We start from the raw sequence: 21,503 nt of genomic DNA, 5'->3' as shown, positions 1-21,503 counted from the left end.
TTAAATGGGGCCTACAGAAGCAGACACCACGAATGAGGACAGCGGTAGAAGAGTTGGAGGAAACTCATGTTTTGAGCCTTCTACCTTCTGCCATATGTGAACAATGTTTTGAGGTGGGTATTTTTGATGCTGTGATTTTTTTTTTTTAAGTCAAGGCTTTACTATATAACCCTGGCTGGCAGGGAACTAGCAATGTAGACTAGGTTGGCTTTTAAGTCACAGGTATCAATCAGCTTCTGCCTCCAAGTGCTGGAATTAAAGTCATCGCAACCACGTCCTGCTTTGAAACACTCTCCATTGTATTTAGTATGTGCATCTTTCTCTCTGTTGTTTGAACGAGACTGACTCCCATGGGCTCATATTTGAAGGCTTGGTCCCCAATGAACCAACCGTTTGTGAAGCAGTGGGTGTGGCCTTGTTGGAATAAGTGTGGGCTTAGAAGCCCAATGCAAGGCCCAGACATACCAGCAGAACAGATGTGTGCTCTCAGCTACTGCTCCAGCTCCAGTCCTGCCTGTTGCCATGCCCCCCACCATAATGACCATGCACTAACTCTCAAGCTAAAGGCAAGCCTCCAATCAAACACCTTTTCTCCATAAACTGCCTTGGTCACTATGTTTCCTCAGAACAATAGAATATTAACTAAGTAAGACACATACATGCAAATACAAACACTGACCCAGAAATAACAGGCAAGGATTAGAGCTATAGCTTATTGGTAGAGGGCTTGTCAAAATGCGTGAGGCCCTATGGTCATTGTCCAGTACTGCCAGGGAAAAAAGGCAAAACACCAAAAATGCTAAGCAATGTGAGAATGGGTGGTTAAATTGTATGGAGACAGATAGACAGACAGACAGACAGATACACACACACACACACACACAAATTCAAGAGCTGTTGAGATGGTTCAGCAGGTTCAGGTACTTGCCACTAAATCTAACCTAAGTTCAATCCCAGACACCCGCATGGAACTGGCCTCTGAAAGTTGTTCTTAAACCTTCAAGATGGAAATACAGGCTGTTAGTGTGTGTGTTAACACACACACACAAGTAAATATAATTTTGAAGTTTTTTAAATTAAAAAAAAAAAAGAGGGGCAGGAGTGGTGGTGGGTGGCTGGTACACAGCAGTGGCCCCAGCATTTGAGAAGCAGAAGCAGAGAGGAGACAACATGATTCTCACTTGCAATCAGGTCAACCCAAGTTAAGAACCTTCTCAACCTACACTTCCCCAAAGAAAACTCAGCAAATTATTATATTTAGATATCCTATCAATCAAGATCTTTTAACTAAAAAAAATCCCAACTCTACAAAACTTACTCTATAATCCTAACCCCAGCTTCCTTGCTGGTTTGTGTAAGAAACAGAAACAAGCAAGCATATCCTAGAGCAAGGAAGGTGGAAGAGATAGACAGTGTCCTTTGGGAGGGCTGACTGGAAAAGGCTGTCACAACCAGCCTGGCATTGGGACTTACACCTGTAATCCCAACACTCAGCAAACAGGCAAGAGGGCCTCAAGTTCAAGGCACTCTCATCTACACAGCGAGACTCTATCTAAAAGCTCTCACCTCTACCCAGAAAGGGCTCTTAAAGTGTTTTTGTTCATTTAAGAACCAGTCTATAAAGGCTTTAGAATATTAAGGCATCATCTACAAAATGCAGTACAAATCATAAATTTCATAAAACTCCTCCCTCTTGTTCAACTGTCGTGTTCATTATACTATTTATGTAGTACGTAGTATCCTTCAGTTAATATTAAATTCCCAAGAATGAACGTCAATAAGGCCGGGATCAAGGAAAAGGCAGCTAAGCAGCAAAGACACTTAGAGACCATTGGAGACCGGAATCAGTTCCAAGCTTTCCAGTGGATGCCTGAAACTTGGCTGAACCTTGAATTCTACCCTACCACACCAGCCTTTTCTTCTACATAACTAAGCACAGTAAAAATTAATAGACAACTCACCTTCTATCTTATAAACCTCAGCTTAAATTTTTCCTCCCTTATCAAGTTGAGAACCGTCCCATTTTTACCTTAAAGGAAGCACTGTATGGCTTCTCTTCATTGAGAATCGCTGTTCTGGAACTGGGCCTATCTCTGGCCTGACTTTCTAACTGACTAACAGGCAGGATATGGAAGGTGCACACTGAGTAGAAGGATGATTTCCACCCCACTGAGGATGGGCAGCGTAAGAGTTCATTAAAACACTATTTGTGAGCCGGGTGTGGTGGTGCACGCCTTTAATCCCAGCACTCGGGAGGCAGAGGCAGGTGGATTTCTGAGTTCGAGGCCAGCCTGGTCTACAGAATGAGTTCCAGGACAGCCAGGGCTACACAGAGAAACCCTGTCTCAAAAAACAAAACAAAACAAAAAAACAAAAAAACCCCCACTATTTGTGATGGCACAGTATTCAAATTTTATATAGAGCTTACTCTGGAAAGGTTTTACTTTAAGTTTTTAACCAGTTAACTGTGGGTAACTAAAATAGCAGAAAGAAAGTTTTCAAGGAAGAGGATGACTGCTGTATTAGAAAAACCAAAGTAGACATTTTGACACACATATGCACTTTGGGGTAAACTGTTCACTCTCAGAAAGCAAACCACTACATATAATTAGACAAAATTTGGCTATTACAACCAAAGGAAGACAAAACATCTTCAGTTTTAGCTCACATTTTCTGCACTTGATTTCAGAAAGATTTACCTAAGGGTCAATCAGAAAAGCTGAGAACTAAGCAACTGCTACAAAAGTCACACATTTCAAAATAATTGAGACAAAAAGGTTAGTTGGGAACACAAGCTCCAATCAGTCCTCCATAGATGCATTTCAAAGCACCACACTGGATTCAAGTGAACACAACAAACACTGACACTAAAGGGTGTTTCAAAAGTAGAAAGGGGCCGGGCGTGGTGGCGCACGCCTTTAATCTCAGCACTTGGGAGGCAGAGGCAGGCGGATTTCTGAGTTCGAGGCCAGCCTGGTCTACAAAGTGAGTTCCAGGACAGCCAGAGCTATACAGAGAAACCCTGTCTCGAAAAACCAAAAAAAAAAAAAAAAAAAGTAGAAAGGGTGCTTTACTAAGCGTGGATTAAAGATGCCCACAAACCCAGCTGTTCAGAGCATTAAGAAGAATTCGGAGCTCTATTATGGCACTGACTTCCTATACTGAAACTGTTCTATGCCCAGACATGTGTACTCAATAAAACTCTTCCTACACGAAGAACTTGAGTCTAAAAGAAAGGATCTCAAACTGATACTTCTTTTTCTACAGCAACAACCCTCCGATTCTGGTATACTTGAGTGTTAGGCATTCACACAGCCAACACTTTTTGAGGGTATGTTCCTCTGGATCAGGCACTGGTGACAAAAAGGGAAATACATGTAAGTTTCAAAACAAATAGCAAAACATTTCTTGTATTTCAAACCCTACTCTCTTAAGTTAAGGCATTATTTCCTGCTGAAGATAATGTGAGTCAAGGAAAAAATAGAATACTACCTTGAGCCTCTGAAACTGCTGCTGTCCCTGTACTGGTGCAACTGGTGGTGCTGGGTGGGCATGGCTCTGGACCACCTGGCCTCCATGAGGCTGGACAGCTGTTGGGTGATGATGGCTGCTATGAACTGCTGCTATGGCGGGCCCATGACTGCCAGAACTTTGTGGCACAGCTGAAACCTGGGGTGAACAAAATACAGACAAACTAAAAGGCTTGTTGCATTCTCCCCCAAATGCATCTAGAGAAATAACATAAATGCATAAAGCATGCATGTGTTTCTACATGCATAAAGATATTAAGAAGAAAGGAATTACTGATGTTATATAGCCCATCTATACTTAATGTTTTACAGATATTAAAATCATTTAATTTAAGCTGGACATAGTGGCACATGTCTTTTATCCTAGCACTAAGGAGGCAGAAGCAGGCAGATCTCTGAGTTTTGGGCACGTCTGATCTATGCAGTAAGTTCCAGGACTGTCAGAGCTATTCTCAAAATGTAATAATAACATTAATAATAAATTTTCAGAGCACTTCTGTTCTATTTCAAAACTGTCAATCAAAGCCAGGAGTGGGAAGATCATGCCTGCATTCCCAGCATTTACAGGGCTAGGGCAGGAGGTACTGGTCCGAGTGTGAGGACTATAGGGACTAGACAGTGATTCTAGGTCAACTACAGAGAGAACCTGTTTCTAAAACCAAAACAAGTAAATGGGGAAGGGGTAGAAGCTGTCTTAAAATCAGTATAGCTAACTGCTTCATCCCCAAATAAGGAAACTGAGCAATGTAAAATGTACTTTCTCTAAGCAGTATAAATACTTCAACTTAGTAAACAAGAAAAATTTTCACCAATCTACAAAACTTACCGTGAGCAGGGACACAGAGAAATAAAACAACAATAGGTAAAACCACAGATATAAAACTTAAAGAGAATGGATAAGAAAACATTTAGGGGCTGGAGATGTGGCTCTGCTGACAGATACTTGTCTACTACTCAGGAAACCTTGACTCCACTTCCAGTACTCAAATTTGATGTGCTGGTGCTTGCCTATAATCCCAACAATCGGAAGATAGACAGAAGCAGGAAGACCAGACATTTAAGTCACCCTCAGCCACATAGCAAATTCAAGGACAATCTGGGCTGTAAGAAACCTTATCTTAAAAACGAGGAAAAAAAATTAAATAAATCCTTCAAATTCAAATACATACATCTTTTATGTAAAGGCTATCAATCAATCACTCTGCTTTTCTATTTGAAAATACCTGTTTTAGCTGGGTGTGAAGGCACTCGCCTTTAATCCCAGCACTTGGGAGTCAGAGGCAAGTCGAGGTCAGCCTGGTCTACAGAGTGAGTTCCAGGACAGGCAGGGCTACACAGAGAAACCCTGTCTCAAAAATAAAAAAGAAAGGAAGGAAGGGAGGGAGGGAGAAAGGAAAACACATTTTACAGATTTTCATCAAACTTAATTAATTATATGGACTGAAGATTGGGCCCACTGCTAATCCAATAAGCCAGGGCTGTGGATTAGGTTTCTGGAACTTGGAGGTGAAACAACACAGCAGTATTAACTATTCTGCTAAATATCTGAAATGGCTTGTTAGCACATACTAGTTTCCAGTAAGGCTATGTACACATATATCTATCAGAGGACATAACTGTACACCTATCTGGAAAGTAAAAATAATCTCACAAGCAGAATATCGTTTTTCTTTTTAAATCCTTATTTAAGACTCATCTGTTACTGCTACGTAAGGCAGCCTCCAGTGCAAGCACTGCATTTGCTTCACTCCTGAGGAACTGATCCTCAAGTGCTTGCTGACACACGTGAGGACCTCAGTTCAATCTCTATTACTGCAAAATAAAAACTAAATAAAAAAACCAAGCCAGGTGTAGTAGTACCTGCCTTTATTCCTAGCACGCAGGCAGCCTGATCTATGCTTGGCCAGCCATGGCTACATAGTAAAGAGACCCTCCCTCAAGACCAAAAATGTTAAAAAGTAAAAGCTACTATAAACCACATTAAGTTGTTAATAATTAATTATAATAATAGTTGGGCAGTGGTGGTGCACACCTAATTCCAGAACTCAGGAGGCAGAGGCAGGCAGATCTCTGAGTTCAAGGCCAGCATTCTACAGGGTTAGTTCAAGAACAGCTAGGGCTACACAGGGAAACCCTGTCTCGGAAAACCAGAAACTAAAAATAAAAAATGAAAAAATAAGTTCTTCTACTTACATAAAATACAAAACTACATTGCATACACTAGCAAGCGATTGCTGAAAGGACCCAGATATAGCTGTCTCTTGTGAGACTAGGCCGGGGCCTAGCAAACACAGAAGTGGATGCTCACAGTCAGCTATTGGATGGATCACAGGGCCCCCAATGGAGGAGCTGGAGAAAATACCCAAGGAGCTAAAGGGATCTGCAACCCTATAGGTGGAACAACATTATGAACTAACCAGTACCCCGGAGCTCTCTAGCTGCATATGTATCAAAAGATGGCCTAGTCGGCCATCACTGGAAAGAGAGGCCCATTAGACTTGCAAACTTTATATGCCCCAGTACAGGGGAACACCAGGGCCAAAAAATGGGAATGGGTGGGTAGGGAAGTGGGGGGGGAAGGTATGGGGGACTTTTGGGATAGCATTGGAAATGTAGTTGAGGAAAATACGTAATAAAAAAAATATTAAAAAAAATTACAAAACTATCTGAGCTAAACAATTATGTTAATTTGAGACATAAACAGAAATGGTAGTAACAAAGAAGGGCTATAAAGTGTGGGTTAGTGGTAGAATTCTTGCCGGACACAAACAAGACCCTGCAATCAATCAATCTTGACTAACACACAGGTGAGGCAAGGTGGTAGAGCCTAAAATCACCCAACTGGGAAGATAAAGCAGGACAGAAAAGTTCAAGGCTAATCTGGGCTATATAATGAAATCCTATCTCACTGAAGAGAGAAAAGGCCATGAGGAGTGAGCAAGAAAAAAGAAAGGGAAAATAGGGGTACCTATGAAGGGGAGGAAAAGAACCTTGGAGGTCATAACATGACTTTGTTGTTACTGTTTTGAACGTATCTAGTGGTTCTTAAGCTTCATGTACATATAGTTTAAAACATGTCATACGCTCTTTATGACATTTTTCTTAGGTAGCTCAATGTTTAATAAAAATCACCTTCAATGAATGAAACCACCCCTACTCCTGTTCTCTGCCACCCCAGCTTACCTGGTAGTTGGGTGCCACTGAGTACTGAATGCCTGTAGCTGACTGCATGGTCTCAGACACTGCTTCATACACAGGAGGGGCCGGGGCAAGGACCCGGTGCTGGTGAGAAAAAGCCTCTGTGCTCCCAGGAATCCTTCGCTGCTGGGCTGCATACACTGGTGATTCCTGGTCATCCAAACGTCGCTTCATTCTGCACTCATGCTCAGGGATGCACTACAAACCTACACAAACCACAAAGTGACAACACAAATAAAACCTCACTCCAGCATGATGCGCACAACTTAGTAAGTCTGACTTTCATAAGTAATCAACTTCTTACCAGTCTCGGAATGACGACCCACACCTCACAGCGAGCAAGTAAGAATTGAGAGACAGAAGGCTAGGCAACAGAGTTTTAATCAATTTGCTAACACTAAATTGAAAAACCTTTAAACTCTCCTTTTCTAATTATGCTCCTGTGATGGTTTCAATGACAATGGCTCAAATATAAGCCACATATGTGAATGTCTGGTTCCTAGTTGATGGACTGTTTAGGTGTGGCCTTGTTGGAGATATGTCATTGGGGATTTCAAAAACCCAAACCATTCCCACTTACCTCCCGAAACCCCCTTCTCTCTAAGCCTCTTGGTTGTGTCTCAACATTTGAGCTCTCAGCTACTGTTGAGCACTGTCTACCTGCTGCCATACCGTGATGTTCATGGACTAATTCCGTGAACCGTAAGCAAGCCCCAGTTCAAAAGATGTCTTTCCTCTCTTAAGTTGCCACACTGACAGCGTTTCTTCCCAGCAGTACAACAGTAACTGAAGGAAGGTACTAATGGAGTTACTACTAGTCACACACTCACACGCTGTAAAAGCACACTCTGAGAATGAGAGAACAGATGACTCCCAAGTTTCCTTCTGGCCCTTTCTCACATCCTTTGCATACAAGACTCTTCAGCTTAACAATAGGAGACATTCTTTTGAAAGAATACACAAAGTCTAGAGCCACTTTATCCAGAACCATACTTGAGGTTTTTCTGTAAGCATTTCCAGCATCAGTACTATTAACACAAACATAATCCGCTATAGTTAAAAAGGAATACTTGGAAGCAAGATAGCTTAGTGAGTAAAGGTGCTTGCTGCCAAGACTGACAGTCTGAGTTCAACCCCTGGAATTAACATAATGGAAAAGGGGCAGCTGTAACTGTCTCTGACATTCACACACATACCCTGGCACACATACATACTTGTGCTTGTATACAGAAGAAATATATAAATAGCAAAGGGGCTGGAGAGATGCTTCAGTGATTACAAGTGCTTACTGCTCAATCATGAAGTCTAAAGTTCCAATCACAACACCCACACTTCTTAAGGTCACATAACTCCCTGAAACCTCTCCTACAAGAGATGTAGCTTCCAAAGAAACCACACTTATGTGCAAACATCAACACAGCCTCCAACACACACAAACACACCATATACATATATTATCTCTATTTTGAAATGAGAAACCAGTTATAAATTAATGGCCTACAAAGTCCTTAAGAACTTTTGGCTGCTACTTCTTTTTTTTTGTTTTTTTGTTTTTTTGTTTTTTTGTTTTTCGAGACAGGGTTTCTCTGTGTAGCCCTGGCTGTCCTGGAACTCAATCTGTAGACCAGGCTGGCCTTGAACTCAGAAATCTGCCTGCAAGTGCTGTGATTAAAGGCATGCGCCGCCACCACAACCAGGCTTTTATTTTAGTTCTTAAGATGTCTTTATTTTTATGCATAGGAGTACCAGAAGAGAGCATCAGATCCCATTACAGATGGTTGTGAACCACCATGTAATTGCTGGGAATTGAACTCAGGATCTCTGGAAGAATAGCCAGTGCTCTTTAACTGCTGAGCCATCTCTCCAGCCCCTTTATCTTTTTAACATTTTCCTATAAACTGGTTCATGGAATAGCATTTGAACATCACAAAAATCACATACAATGGGACCAAAGCTATAAAATTTCAAGTGAGATTTTTGGATAGAATGCAGTGCCTAAAGAATGTTAAAATTTTTTTCATAGTCCTGTGTTGTGTTCGTGTATATTTGGTTTATTTATCATTTATAAAAAACAGGTTTCTTACTAGAGAGTAATCTTAGAAGATTAACATATGGGTTTCATTGGTTTGCTTTGTGTTTTTGAGTCAGGGTTTCTTCTCTGTGTGGCCCTGGCTGACCTGGAACTCTTCTGTACACCAGGCTGGCCTGGTCACAGAACTCAGAGATCTGCCTGCTTCTGCCTCCTGAGTTCTGGGATTAAAGACATGGGCTACCACTGCCTAACATCATCTAGGTTTTAAACCAGTAAAATCTAAAGCTAAGAAGTAGCAGCCACGCCGGGCAGTGGTGGTGCATGCCTTAATCCCAGCACTTGGGAGGCAGTCTTAAAAAAACCAAAAAAAACAAAAAAACAAAAAACAAAAAACAAAAAACACCACTGAAAAGATGGTATTCAGAGCCTACTTTTAAAAATTATGCTTCTTTGCCAATTTCCTACCTCCAACTTTCCTTTTAGTAAAACAGCCACTCCTTTCCTTCCAGCCTTAAGCACCCTTCATCCAGGTAGCAGATAAATATTTTCCAAGCATCTCTCCTCCATTCCTTATGTTGCTTTCAAAATACACCTCAAGAGCTGGCGAGATGGCTCAGTGGGTAAGACACTGACTGCTCTTGCTCTTCCAAAGGTCATGAGTTCAAATCTCAGCAACCACATGGTGGTTGATAATAATGAAATCTGACACCCTCTTCTAGTGCGTCTTAAGTCAGCTACGTGTACTTATTTATAATGATAAATCTTTGGGCCAGAGTGAGCAGGAACTGAGTGAGCAGAGTTGACTGGAGCGAGCGGGGTTTACCAGAGCAGGCAGAGATCCTAAACATTCAAATCTCAGCAACCATATGAAGGCCCACAACCATCTGTACAGCTTCAGCGCACTCACATACATTAAATAAATAAATAACACACACACACCTCAAATGTAAACTTCATCCACCACTCACTTCTCAATAGTTTAAATTCAACCCATGGACCTGGAGAGATGGCTTGGCTTGGCTTGGTGGGGAAGAGCACTGGCTGCCCTTCTAAAGAACCAGGGCTCAATTCCCAGCATGCACATGGTAGCTCACTACCAGTCTGTCACTCTGCTCCAAGAGCATCCTGGCTCAAGGATGAGGGTTACAAGAACTTTGGGACTAAGTTCTTGCCTCCCACCCGGCTAAGACAGGGTTTTGCTCCGCCAAAGCTTCCTCTAGGCTAGCTGGTTCATGAGCTTCCAGGAGACTGTCCTGTCCCCACCTCCTGTCTTATGGAATTCTGGGACTACAAAAGCACACTACTATACTCTGCTTTTCACTTGGATCCCAAACTGAACTCAGGTTGTCAGGTCTGTGTGAGAAAGAGCTTTACTTGCTGAGCCATCTCATTGGCTTAGAAGCACTTAAAAGATAGAGTTTAAGTCAGTTGGTGAAGGTGCAGGCCTTTAATCCCAACACTTGGGAGGCAGAGCTCTGTAACTTTTGAGGCCAGCCTAAGCCGTACAAAGAAACCCTGTCTCAAAAGAACAAAAACAAAAGTATAGTTTATTTTGTTGTCAGGCATTCTATGAAAATTTAAAATGTGCCCACTTTTTAACTCACCCAACCCACTTCTAGGTCTCTGACCTACACTCCTGCCAAGTCTAACTGCTGCAGCAAGACTACGAGACGCTGAGTGCTAGGCACTGGCTAACTGAGCTACATCCATATTGTTGGAAACTGAACAACTATTACAAATATCAGTGCTCTTCGTCAACTGAAAACATGCTAAGTGAAAATAGGCTATAAAATATGTACACTGTGACCTCATGTATGATACACACATACCATTCTCTTAGTACTTGTACAAGCTATGTCAAGTACTTGTGTTGAGTATACTGTAATCTCACTGAGAAATAAATAAAGAAATTAAGACTTCAGGGGCTGGCGAAATGGTTTGGTAATTAAAAGTACATACTGTTCTTGCAGAGGGACCTGAGTTCTGTTCCTATCAACCATTCAGGCAACTGACAAGCATCTGTAACTCCAATTCCAGGGAATCCAAACTCTTCAGGCCTCCCTGAGCTCCTGTACTCATGTGAGGGTATACACAAGCACACACACGGACACAGACACACAAAAAAGCCTCATGAGAGCTGGAGAGAGGGCTCAGCAGGTAAGAGGACTTGCTATTACAAAGAGGACTCAGCACAAGAAAATCTGATTTCCAGGTGATGCGACCCTCCCATCAGTAATACTGCAAGATGGCTAAGGACACTCAGCAGCTTAGACAAAGTCCAAAGTCCATGACTTTCTAGTCTCTCCTGGAGTGCTGCCTTCCAAATGCAATGTACCTCCCCCACCTCCTACAAATAAAGGAGATTCTTTTTTTTTTTTTTTCCGAGACAGGGTTTCTCTGTGTAGCCCTGGCTGTCCTGGAACTCACTTTGTAGACCAGGCTGGCCTCGAACTCAGAAATCCACCTGCCTCTGCCTCCCGAGTGCTGGGATTAAAGGCGTGCGCCACCACGCCCGGCTGGAATAAAGGAGATTCTTAAAACACTCAACAATGTGTGGTAAAATCATACGTCTACTTGCCTTTTCTGACAAGAATGCGAAATTCTTAGGAACAAAGACTGTTGTACATCAGCCCAGAGTTATTTAAGCAGGTGGTCAATTAATGGGTGTTGTCTCAATTCACTCTCAGAATTCAAGTCTGAATCTCTTTTTCTAAGATGTATTTATTTTAGCAGGACAGTGGTACATGCCTTTAATCCCAGCCCTCTGAAAGCAGAGACAGGTGGATCTCTGAGTTTGAGGCCAGCCTAATCTAGAGATCTTGTTCCAGGATATCCAAGGCTACAAAGAGAAATCCTGTCTCAAAAACAAACAAAACAAAACAAAAAAAAATGTATTTATTTTTGGGTGCATGTCTACCTATAAACCATTTTTGTGCCTGGATACCAGAACAGGGTTTTGGATCATCTGCAACTGGAATTACAGATGGTTGCGTGCCACCATGAATGCTAAAAATTGAACCTAAGTCTTCTGGAAGAGCAGCCAGTGCTCTTAACCACTGCAACATCTCTCCACCTATCTCTCCATCCCCCAATCTTTTTTTCTCAAAGCCAAAAGCTTTGGCACAGATAGCTCCTCAAAATAAAAATGATTACTACAATACCACCTCTGGATAATGATTCAAAAACTAAAAGCAAGGATTTGAACAAATTCATATACCATGTTCCCAGAGAATTATTCATAAGCACAAAGTAGGGCTGGAGAGATGTCTCAGTGGTTAAGCACCCCTGATCTTTCATTAGGACCAGGTTCAGTTCTTAGCATATACACAGAGGTTCACAACAGTTTATAACTCTAGTCCCAGAGAACCTGATGTCCTCTTCTAGCCTTTTTGGGCACCGAGTAGGCACATAATACAAACACATACATACAGGTAAAACATACATAGAAAATAAAAATAAAGCAAATAAATCCACAAGGTAGAAAAAAAATGCCAACTGAAAGATAAATAATTGTGGTATACATGTATTTAAGGGAGAGAAATTCTGACATACATTACAGTATCAGTGAACTGGGAGGACAAAACTAGGTAAAAGACATCGCAGTTCAGGCCAGCCTGGACCCCAGAGTGAGTTACAGGGCAGCCAGGACAACACCACATCAAGTGGTTTATAACCATCTTCACCACAACTCCAACATGTCTGGTCTCCAAGGGCATCTGCATCCACATGTATAATCAAAATAGAAATTTATCTTTAAAAAGAGAGACTTACTGTTTCATGTGTGCAAAGGTTCAACTGTGAGAGATGAATGAGTTCTGAAGGAGGATGGTGGCGAAGGCTGCACAAGGACGTGAGTGTACTTAATGCCACCGAACTGAACTAAAAAAGATGAGAAACTTTAAATCATAATGGTACACTTTATGTCTTGTATATTTTATTTTAGTTTTTACTATTTATATTGGGGGGAACCGTGCATATGTGACAGAAGCCTACCATGTGAGTCTTAGAGATCAAACTCAAGGTTTGGCAACATATGTTTTTTAACTGCTGAGCCAACTTTCTAGCCCACAATTTGTTTCTTTATAAGTTAGGATTTCTTTCATGTCCCCTAGGCTGGTCTCAAACTCACTAGGTAGTTAAAAATGACCTTCAACTTACCTCCCAACAGGCTTGTTCCCCATACCTGGTCTTACCAGGTTGTGGAGGCTGAGCCCAGGGATGTAGGCATACCAGGCAAGCACTGGGAAAGCTTTGATTAAACCAGAGATACCTTTACACAGCTGAGGACACTGGAGGCTTTCACCTGGCTGTTTGATCACCTGTGTAGACTAAGCCTCTATGTGCTACTTTCCGCAGTCACTCATTCCATGTTCTTGAGGCAGGGTCTTGTGTAGCCCAGGTTGAGTCAAACTCCCTAAGTAGCCAAGGACTGCCTGAACATTTATTTATCTTCCTGTAGCTAGCTCCAAGTGATGGGATTACAGCTATATTACTCTATATGTGTATGATGTATCTATGTGGGCACTCATACAAAAGTCTACCTCTAATCGCCTCCAGGGATCAAACTCAGCTCTTCAAGCTCTAGGAGCAAGTGCTGTGCCCACCGAGCCACTCTGCTGTCCCTATTTAGTCTATATTTGTGTATATGCAAGCCAGCTCAACCTCAGACATCACTCCAAAAGTCCATTTTTCAAATAAGCTCGTTTAATGCCTGGGGGTTAGCCCAAGTGGGCTAGCATCAGGGATTCCCTCTACAATCTTCTGCTCCCAGTGTTAGTTCAGGCCCAGGCTACACTTAGATTTCCATGGCCAGCTTTTCAAGTATATCCCAGGAATAGGACAAGTCTTCTTGCTTCAGTGGCATTCTTACTGACAGGTACTTCCCCAGCCTCTCACCTTGTTGTCTTTAAATATTTAGTTATTGTTAGGAAGGTTGCACAGATGTGGTAGTCAGAGGACCACATTCAGGAGTTAGCTGTCTCCTTCCACCGTGGATTCCTGGGATCTAACTTAGTCTTAAGAGTTTGCGTGGCGGGTGTCTTTACCCACTGAAGAAGCTACCTCATGAGCCACCTTCACTTGTAAAGCATGCATTTTCAAAACAGAGATATAACCCTAGCTGAGGCCAAGGCAAGAGAATCACTGAGTTCTAGGCAGCCTGCGCACCAGAGCAAGTTCAGATAAACCAGCGGCCCATTTCACCAATCCACAACTCAAAGCCGTCACAAAACTTCAAAGCTACATGGGTGTATACCACTAACAGACATCCATCCATACATGCATGCACATACAATCAAACACATTAGCGAATGAGCAGTGTCTGGTAGTACCAGGTGCAGAGTCCAAGTTCAATAAATATAAACCCTTATTACAAAAGAGAAGCTATTATTTGAAAAGCCAAGCACTATCTTTTTTCGAGACAGGGTTTCTCTGTATAGCGCTGGCTGTCCTGGAACTCACTCTGTAGACCAGGCTGGCCTCGAACTCAGAAATCTGCCTGCCTCTGCCTCCCAGGTGCTGGTTTTAAAGGCGTGCACTACCACGCCCGGCTCAAGCACTAACTTTTTAAAAGAACATTCAAAAGATATAGTTTGACATACTTTTAGTTGGGGAAAAACACTATACTAGATTACCGAAGGTCGTGAACACAACCTCTGAATTCTAAGTAACGTTTCCCGGCTACAGCTGCCCTGGGTAACCTTTCAGGATATTTGCTGCACTGTCAAGATGGCTGTGCTTTACCAGCAATCTTGTCAAATACCAATCTCAAGTCTTAAAAAAAGAATAAACTTCCTTATGCACACGACTTAAGGCCCGCATTTAAAAGTATTAACAGTATATTTTTCAAAGCTATATTTCTGTTATTTTTCACTGTGTGTATGGATGTGGGGGTGTGCACCTGTGTCTGTGTCCTAGAGGCCAGAGGTGTCAGTACTTGGAGCTTGAGATACAGGCTGACATGGGTGCTGAAAACTGAACTCAGGTTTTCTTAGAGTAACACCCACTCTTCACCACTTAGTCTGTTTGCCTCCTAAATGCTGGTATGCAAAATAAAACATATACTGATGGAAGGAGAAAAAACAGGCAAAAACGAAGAATAAACATAACTAGGTTCTTGAAATTTTAAAGCCTAGGACTTGTGACTCCAGCACACAACCTATTATACACATTCTATAAACATAAGAATTATGCTCAGCAGTGGTGGCACATGCCTTTAATCCTAGTGTTTGGGGGGCAGAGGCAAGCAGGTCTCTTAGTCTGAGTCCAGCCTAGACTACAGGGTGAACTCCAGGACACCCAGGGCTAAACTTTGTTTCAAAAACAAAACAAGAAAAAAAAAAAGGTATGAATTAAGTCATCTGATTTTCCAAACTGTACTTCAATTGGTAGAATTAACTATGGGTTGGTCAAACTTTCCTCAAAGCCAAAGAATTCTCTTCTACCGTTTTAAGTGTACTACATCTGTAGTACATCCAAGTTCTTATTTTCTGGGCTCCACCTCCATTCTGTTACCATGGCTGGTGTCACTTCTTTAGCTGAAAAGTGAATATTTAACCTCTTCATTAAGTACAGCACAGGGCACAGTTTTCAGCCTCTAACTGAACAAAGGGCAAATCCAGAATTTAGCTTCAGAAATTACACATGACTATGAGATTAGAGAGATGGCTCAGTGCAGACTGCAGACTGCTTGTGCAAAAGGACCTAAGTTGGGTTCCATGTCAGGTGGCTCAGAACCACCTGTTATCTCCACCTACAGGAGATCTAACATCCTATTCTGGCCTTACACACACACACACACACACACACACTTTAATATAAATCTTTTTAAAAAGTGGTTTACACATACTCAGATATCAATACATAAATTAAGGATTCGATGTTTACTTTTCATGAAAAGTTCTCTAGTAAGATCATCTAATATGGTTACATGTGCAGTAAATCAACAATGGCCAAAGTAACTCTCTAACACAGGCTGGTAAGCTATGCTACACATAGGTTTCATACAGTTCAACCAACTTAGTATCTTAAAAAGAGCAACATGAAGCTTTAAGGACTAGAAGTTACATAAAACCAAAAGAGAACACAAAATTCTAAGTTACCTTTGTGAAACTAAGCTTATGTAAAAAAACCTTCTGTAGGTGAAATCAGTCAAGAAATCAGAGTATTTTACTTAAAGAGAGTGAAATCTTTGACTTAGAAAAGAAATTAGGCCTTGGGGTATAGCCTAGCCGTGAAGCAATGCTTATGTGCCTTAAATAAACTCCATCACTTACAATCATCTTTAAATATCATCTTTGTCAAATACCAGTATTAAGATTAAGAAGTAAATTCAATACTTTCTCTAGAAATTAAATCTCAGCTTTGTTAGGAGCTCAAATGGCAAACTGAGTTTAAAGTCCTAAGCTACCAAAAATGGTAGCAATCTTTAGCTATCAACCCACCACCCCATGGGTGCGAAGCTCAGCCCCGTAAAGGCGCAGTAGCTGAACATCAAGGGAACTCCAGGGAAGGTTGGCGCCCTACACAATTCCAGTCCCTGATCACTCTGCCCCTCCCCCACCGGCCACTGTCGGGGAAGCAAGGGCACAGCACCAGCCGCACCCCACCGCAGACACTCCAGAGAGGACGCTGAGTATCTCGTCCCAATAATTACAACGAAGAAGAGCAGCTGACCACGCTTCTACTCTCCCTAGCTGTTAAGGCGCCATCCACGGTGCGTGAAGCAAAGTAAAAGACTACAGCTACGGGCCACGATGCCCCAAGCAGAATGGATGGAGAAGCCACACCATAAAGTCCGGACACCTCCACCGTTCCCAGTCTACAAGGGGCCCTCCCACCCACGGGGATGCTGGGCGGAGCAGACACGGAGCCCTGACCCCCCGCCAGGCGCCACAGCGGGCTTTCCCCAGCTCCTCTTCACTGCTAAAGAGGCGGAAATCCCGGCGGGGGCGGGGCGGGAGGGGCGTGGCATCACAGCCCCGGACGCGCCTTCCGGCCAACCGGATCCCGCTAAGGCGGGGGAACACAGGCTTCACGCCCCCTCGCCACCGCGCCCTGAAAGCCACACGCCAGGACCCTCTTCCCGTCCCGCATGCCCCGCGGACCCAAAGCAGTACAGCCAGTGGTCCCGCCCATAAGGGAAAAGAGGCGGGGCCACAGCCGCGGGCCTTTAGCGCGAGCCTGTCCCGCCCCTTTCTCCACCACCGCACGCGCGCCGGCCCCGCCTCTGATCGGCGGGACTAGGACCCGCCCCTCCGTGCGCACCGGGACTACGCTCTCCTCCCCCTCCCGCACTGAGTGCGGCTCCGCTCCGCCCCCCACAGCCACGCACGGGAAGCCGAGGTCAGCCCCCCCGAAAAACACACGCCCTCCAGTCCCGGGTTACCCGCCACCCAGCTGCTGGGCGGACCGCGGTGCGGCGTGCTCTCACCGCAAAAGCTCCAGCCACTCAGCCTGCGCGTCGCTCCCGGCGTGAGCCTCGCACCCAGCACGGAGGCCCCGGAACGGCGCGGGCACAGGCCCGCAAGAGCGGACTGGCAACCTCCTTTGCGCCCACGAAGCGGTCACAGGCCTGGGTGCCCAGACTGGGAAGGAGGGAGGGAGGGAGGGAAACTCTAAGGGGGGAAGGGGAGGGGGGAAGATGGAGAAACCGTCTCTGCCGCCTCTACCGCCGCGGCCGCTTCTCTGTTACCCGGGAAATCCCGCCCACTCTCCCGGCCCGCCCCGCCGAGGGAAGGCTTAACCTCGCTCCGCCACGGGATATATTACCCATCCGTCAATGGTTTAGCCAATCATTGTGCCGCAAAGACCTACTCCCGCCCTCTTCCCTCGCTGGGAGGGGAGAGCGAGCCGCTCACCTTCTCCACGCCCCTATTGGCGGGGAGAGTCCCTAACTCAACCCCGCCTATTGGAGACTGATTGCCGAATCCCTCCTCCAGGCTCCAATACTATTGGAGGAAGAGGAGTACCTCTTCACATCTCATTGGAGAGTCCAACATATCCCTCCCCACACCGCCCCAGCCACAGGCCTAACAAATCGGCTCCCGCCTCCGCCGGTCCCCGCATTGGAAGACTACCTTTGCTTCTCTCATAGCCCCTGGAAGGTAAGTAACCAATGTGGGGTAAAAATGTCCTTAAGTGAGGCCGACTCCACCTACTACACTGCTGGGCCAGGCCCCGCCCCCAACGATCTGATTGGACCATCTTGGCGCCGGTAGGAGCCGCCATTGGACACGGCGCCGGTCCAGGAAGGAGACCATTCCGCCCTGCGCGAGGATGCTGAACCTTAGCAGTCCTTTTGTGGAATGTTTACACTGGAGTCTGAACCTCAGCGTTCCAAGGCCGGGACCGGAGATGGCGGGCAGCTCAGCGGTCGAAACCCGAGGCTTTGAGATTTGAAAAGGAAAAGGCAGTAGTATTACCCGCCGTGGAGGATTAACCAAAACAATGACAGAAAGCCTTGTCCTTCCTACCCACTTATTTTTACACTTTCACGGTCTTCTAAACACAGCCATCTGGAGCACTCAACAGCTACTTTCAGCAAGCCGACTCCAAAATTAAGGTCTGGAGCCCTAATCTGATCCAAAAGCCCAGATATTACTAGCTGGTCACTAGGGCTGACTGCATACTGTGACACTGGGACAACCAGAATCTGCAGCCCTCAGGGGGCGGAGATAACCCAGCGGAGGCCTTTAAATGTCACCGCCTGGGCAAGCCTCCGGAAGGCGGAGCATGAGGGGAAAATGTATACTCTATTGGTCGGGTAGATCCAGGGACATTTTAAACTGTAGGAAGAGAGGCTGAAAACCTCATACAGACCACTGCATAAATAAACCTTGAGTGTGCACTTAGGTTGAGAATCAGTAAAAATTCCAGATTGTGTGAAAGATATGGTCTTAAGAATGACTGTTCAAGAAGGGCTGTAATCGCAACTATTCGCGATAGGGCAGGAACAGTGTCTGAATTTAGGAACCCTAAGGCCAGCCCTTCAAAAAAAAAGGGGGGGGGCATTCCTCCTTAGCAGAGTGAGTTAATGGCGGTCTCTAAGCCTTCTGGGTAAGTAACAATGCCTGAACATAAAAAGTGGTTTGAAATACCTAGTTCTTTTATTTACTCACTAGTAAGGCCTGGGCCCGATGCCGACCTTGCTTTGGGGAGGCTTTCGCTGTGCCATGAGAGGTTAGGTGGGATTCGTCTCCCTGCATTCGAGAGCAGAGGGGGAGAGGGAACCTCCCTAGGGTCCAGTGTCCCCAAGAGATACGACACCGGGGAACCATTTCGTAAATCCAAGACTGTCCTCCTGTGAATCCTGCGGAGACTGCCATAAACAAGTGTTGGCAACAGGTGGGTCTAACTCCTAGGATGGTTTCATGGCGTGAGGCCATAGTAAAGAGTTGTGAACTCCAAGAGTGGCCGACAGGTGGGAGCAGCCACACCGGTAGCCAAGCCAAGCCCTGTTCCAGGACAGTGCTCTAAAATAAGAAAAACTAGCCAAACCGTTCCAGGCTGAAGTAGCACTCCAAAACTGACAGATGCCTATCCTTAACTGAACTGCCTTACCCACCAGGCTGGGTATCTACCATACAGCACTCCCACCACGGTATCAACAAACCCCCGAATCCTTGCTAGAAATGAGCCTCACGGACTCCCCTTGACTGCAGGGACCGAGGTAGCGTAGATCTTGCCTAAGGTTCCATCACTAGGTTGTCATAATCTTAGATTCCGCCGACTACAGATCACGATTTCCTTGCCCAAGGAATTAAGGATGCGGCCAATATCCAAGCTTTCTCAAACTTAAATTTAAGGAAGTCAAGGGGCACGGAGAAAAACAGCAAAAGTTGATCGGGCTGGAGGGTAGAACTCATTCCCTTCCCTCCAGCAGCAGCCCTGGAGCAATGCTTTCTGGAGTAACAGCGCAATTGTCGGGCTTCACCTCGAGGGCTAGCCGATCCCTAGACTCGGAAGAATCTTTGTGTGCCTCCAAGGCTTTCCCCGCCCCCCTAACTAAGGGCGCGGAGCCTGAGACTTCCGGGCGGGAGGGAAGTTGTAGGGAGCTAGAAGGGCCTCAACCATGTGCTGAGCGCGCTCACGAGAAAGCGGGGGCAGGGAGCAGGAGAACGTCTCCTCCTAGCTTGTCCCAGAAGGGGAAGGCCTATCCAATTCGCCAATCAGAAACAGGGGCGGGGGCTTGTACCTCACGTAAGCCCCAGGAATCCTCCCTCCGCCCTTCGAAGAAAAAAAAATTTAGCAACTTAAACTCCAGTCCAACCTCCCGATAGGCGGAGCTCTAGAGAATATCATCCAATGTATACACGAGAAGGGAAAGAGGGACTCGAATCCAACCAGTGAAAGACAAGAGAAGGCGGAGCCTCTGGAGAGCCCGAAGTGGGTGGAAGAGGAAATGTCCCCGCCCCTCCCGGGTCCCCTCCAGGCCGGTTGCACAAGCTCCCCGCAGGAGATAGTAAACAGTCTTGGCCAGGCGATGGAGGCAGAGATGGCCGCGCATTTCGAGGACTGGCCCTGCGCCTGCCCTCCCCGCCTGCACCGCCACTGCACGCAGTTTGCTCCGGAGCCCCGCCTCTCGGCCCGCAGCCGCCATCCGGCTGACAGGCGCGCCCCTCCCCGCCCGCTGATGCATTTCCTTTTCCCTATTCCAAGCGTGGAGTCTGTTTTCCCAGTTTCCGACCTTCACTGCCCCTTTCAGGCCACCCCATCGTGAGCGTGCGCGCGCACAAGGCTGCCCCCACCCCGTACGCGGCACTGTGGCACGCAGCGGCACCTCGCGGAAGAGGGAGCCCCGGCAGCACACACACTACTCAGGGAGGGGGAGCAGCCGCCGGGGCCGTGAGGTGGGCGGGGAAGGAGGCAGCTCCATGTTTGCGAGGGGATCAGCTGGGGCCGCGAATTGAATCCTCCGAGTTCCTAGAGCTTTTCTATACTCAGCAAGCGCTCCACGCCGGATCGCAGCCTAGCCGGTTCTAGCGCCGAATACTTGCTAAATTGCCGTGTTCGGACACACCGACGGCTCCCAGGCTAGTGGCTGGAACCTCTCCCGCCCCCAGTCTCCTCCGGCAAATACAGCCATTGCCCCCGCCCCCAGAGTCCTTAACAACCGCGGGCCCACGGTGCCCGCGCCTCCCCAGAGCGCGCCCACGACCCTTCCAAGTTTGCCGGCAGAAACAAACGCTCAGGGCGGCCGCTGCACTCGCCCAGCGTGGTTAGCGGAGAAAGACCGCGGGGCCCGGCTTGCTCTTAAACTCCAGCGGTCGACCAACTCCGGACACCGTGAGCTCGGTGGGCCCGACTGGCCAGGCTGCGGCTGCCGCCCCCTGCCGAGGCCGCTCGCCGCAACCAGGGCCCTCTTCCCTCTTTTTCTTCTTTATAATTATTTTTAAAAATATTTTTAAAGCATTTACAAGAGCAGTTGGTCTTCTGCTGGCCCATTCCCCAATGAGCTTCTTAAACCTATCGAAACCGACTGCTTGGTAAAATAAATTGGGCGGCGCGGCCGGCGCGAGGGCGACCCAGGCCGGGCCAGCCCCCTCCCCACCGCTCCAGCCCGGCTTGGAAACACACTACGAGCGGGCGGCGCCAAGCGCACTCCTTCCTGGCCTGCCCCTAGCCTACCTCAACCGCGGGACTCCGAGCCTCCCCGTATCTCTGTCTTGGGGACTGCAGCACCCACACAGACTTTGTGCAGCCAAAGCAAGCGGCCAAAGAACTAGACCCCCAAAATACCGAAA

At 46.0% G+C, this 21,503-nt stretch overlaps 1 protein-coding gene across 7 annotated transcripts in view; it reads right to left on the bottom strand.

Annotated features, from left to right (window-relative positions):
- Sin3a (SIN3 transcription regulator family member A) overlaps positions 1 to 21,503 on the bottom strand; it is a 57,754-nt gene that overhangs the window by 36,197 nt on the left and 54 nt on the right. The window contains exons 1-4 of one of the 7 annotated variants that reach the window (XM_029481675.2): positions 21,388 to 21,440; positions 12,532 to 12,639; positions 6,714 to 6,934; positions 3,493 to 3,669 (exon numbers count right to left, since the gene is read on the bottom strand). In XM_029481675.2, coding sequence (XP_029337535.1) covers positions 3,493 to 3,669; positions 6,714 to 6,902 — 366 coding nt within the window. In that variant the 5' untranslated portion in view covers positions 6,903 to 6,934; positions 12,532 to 12,639; positions 21,388 to 21,440. Of the gene's footprint in view, positions 1 to 3,492; positions 3,670 to 6,713; positions 6,935 to 12,531; positions 12,640 to 17,191; positions 17,464 to 21,387; positions 21,483 to 21,503 lie in introns of those variants that run through there. The other 6 variants (XM_021171723.3, XM_029481678.2, XM_021171724.2 and 3 more) reach the window with 6 other exon arrangements.

This window comes from Mus caroli, unplaced genomic scaffold, assembly GCF_978045245.1.
Source record: "Mus caroli unplaced genomic scaffold, Mus_caroli_1 scaffold_11, whole genome shotgun sequence".
In the NCBI taxonomy this organism is placed as follows: Eukaryota; Metazoa; Chordata; class Mammalia; order Rodentia; family Muridae; genus Mus; species Mus caroli.
This window is presented reverse-complemented; position numbering and strand designations above follow the sequence as displayed.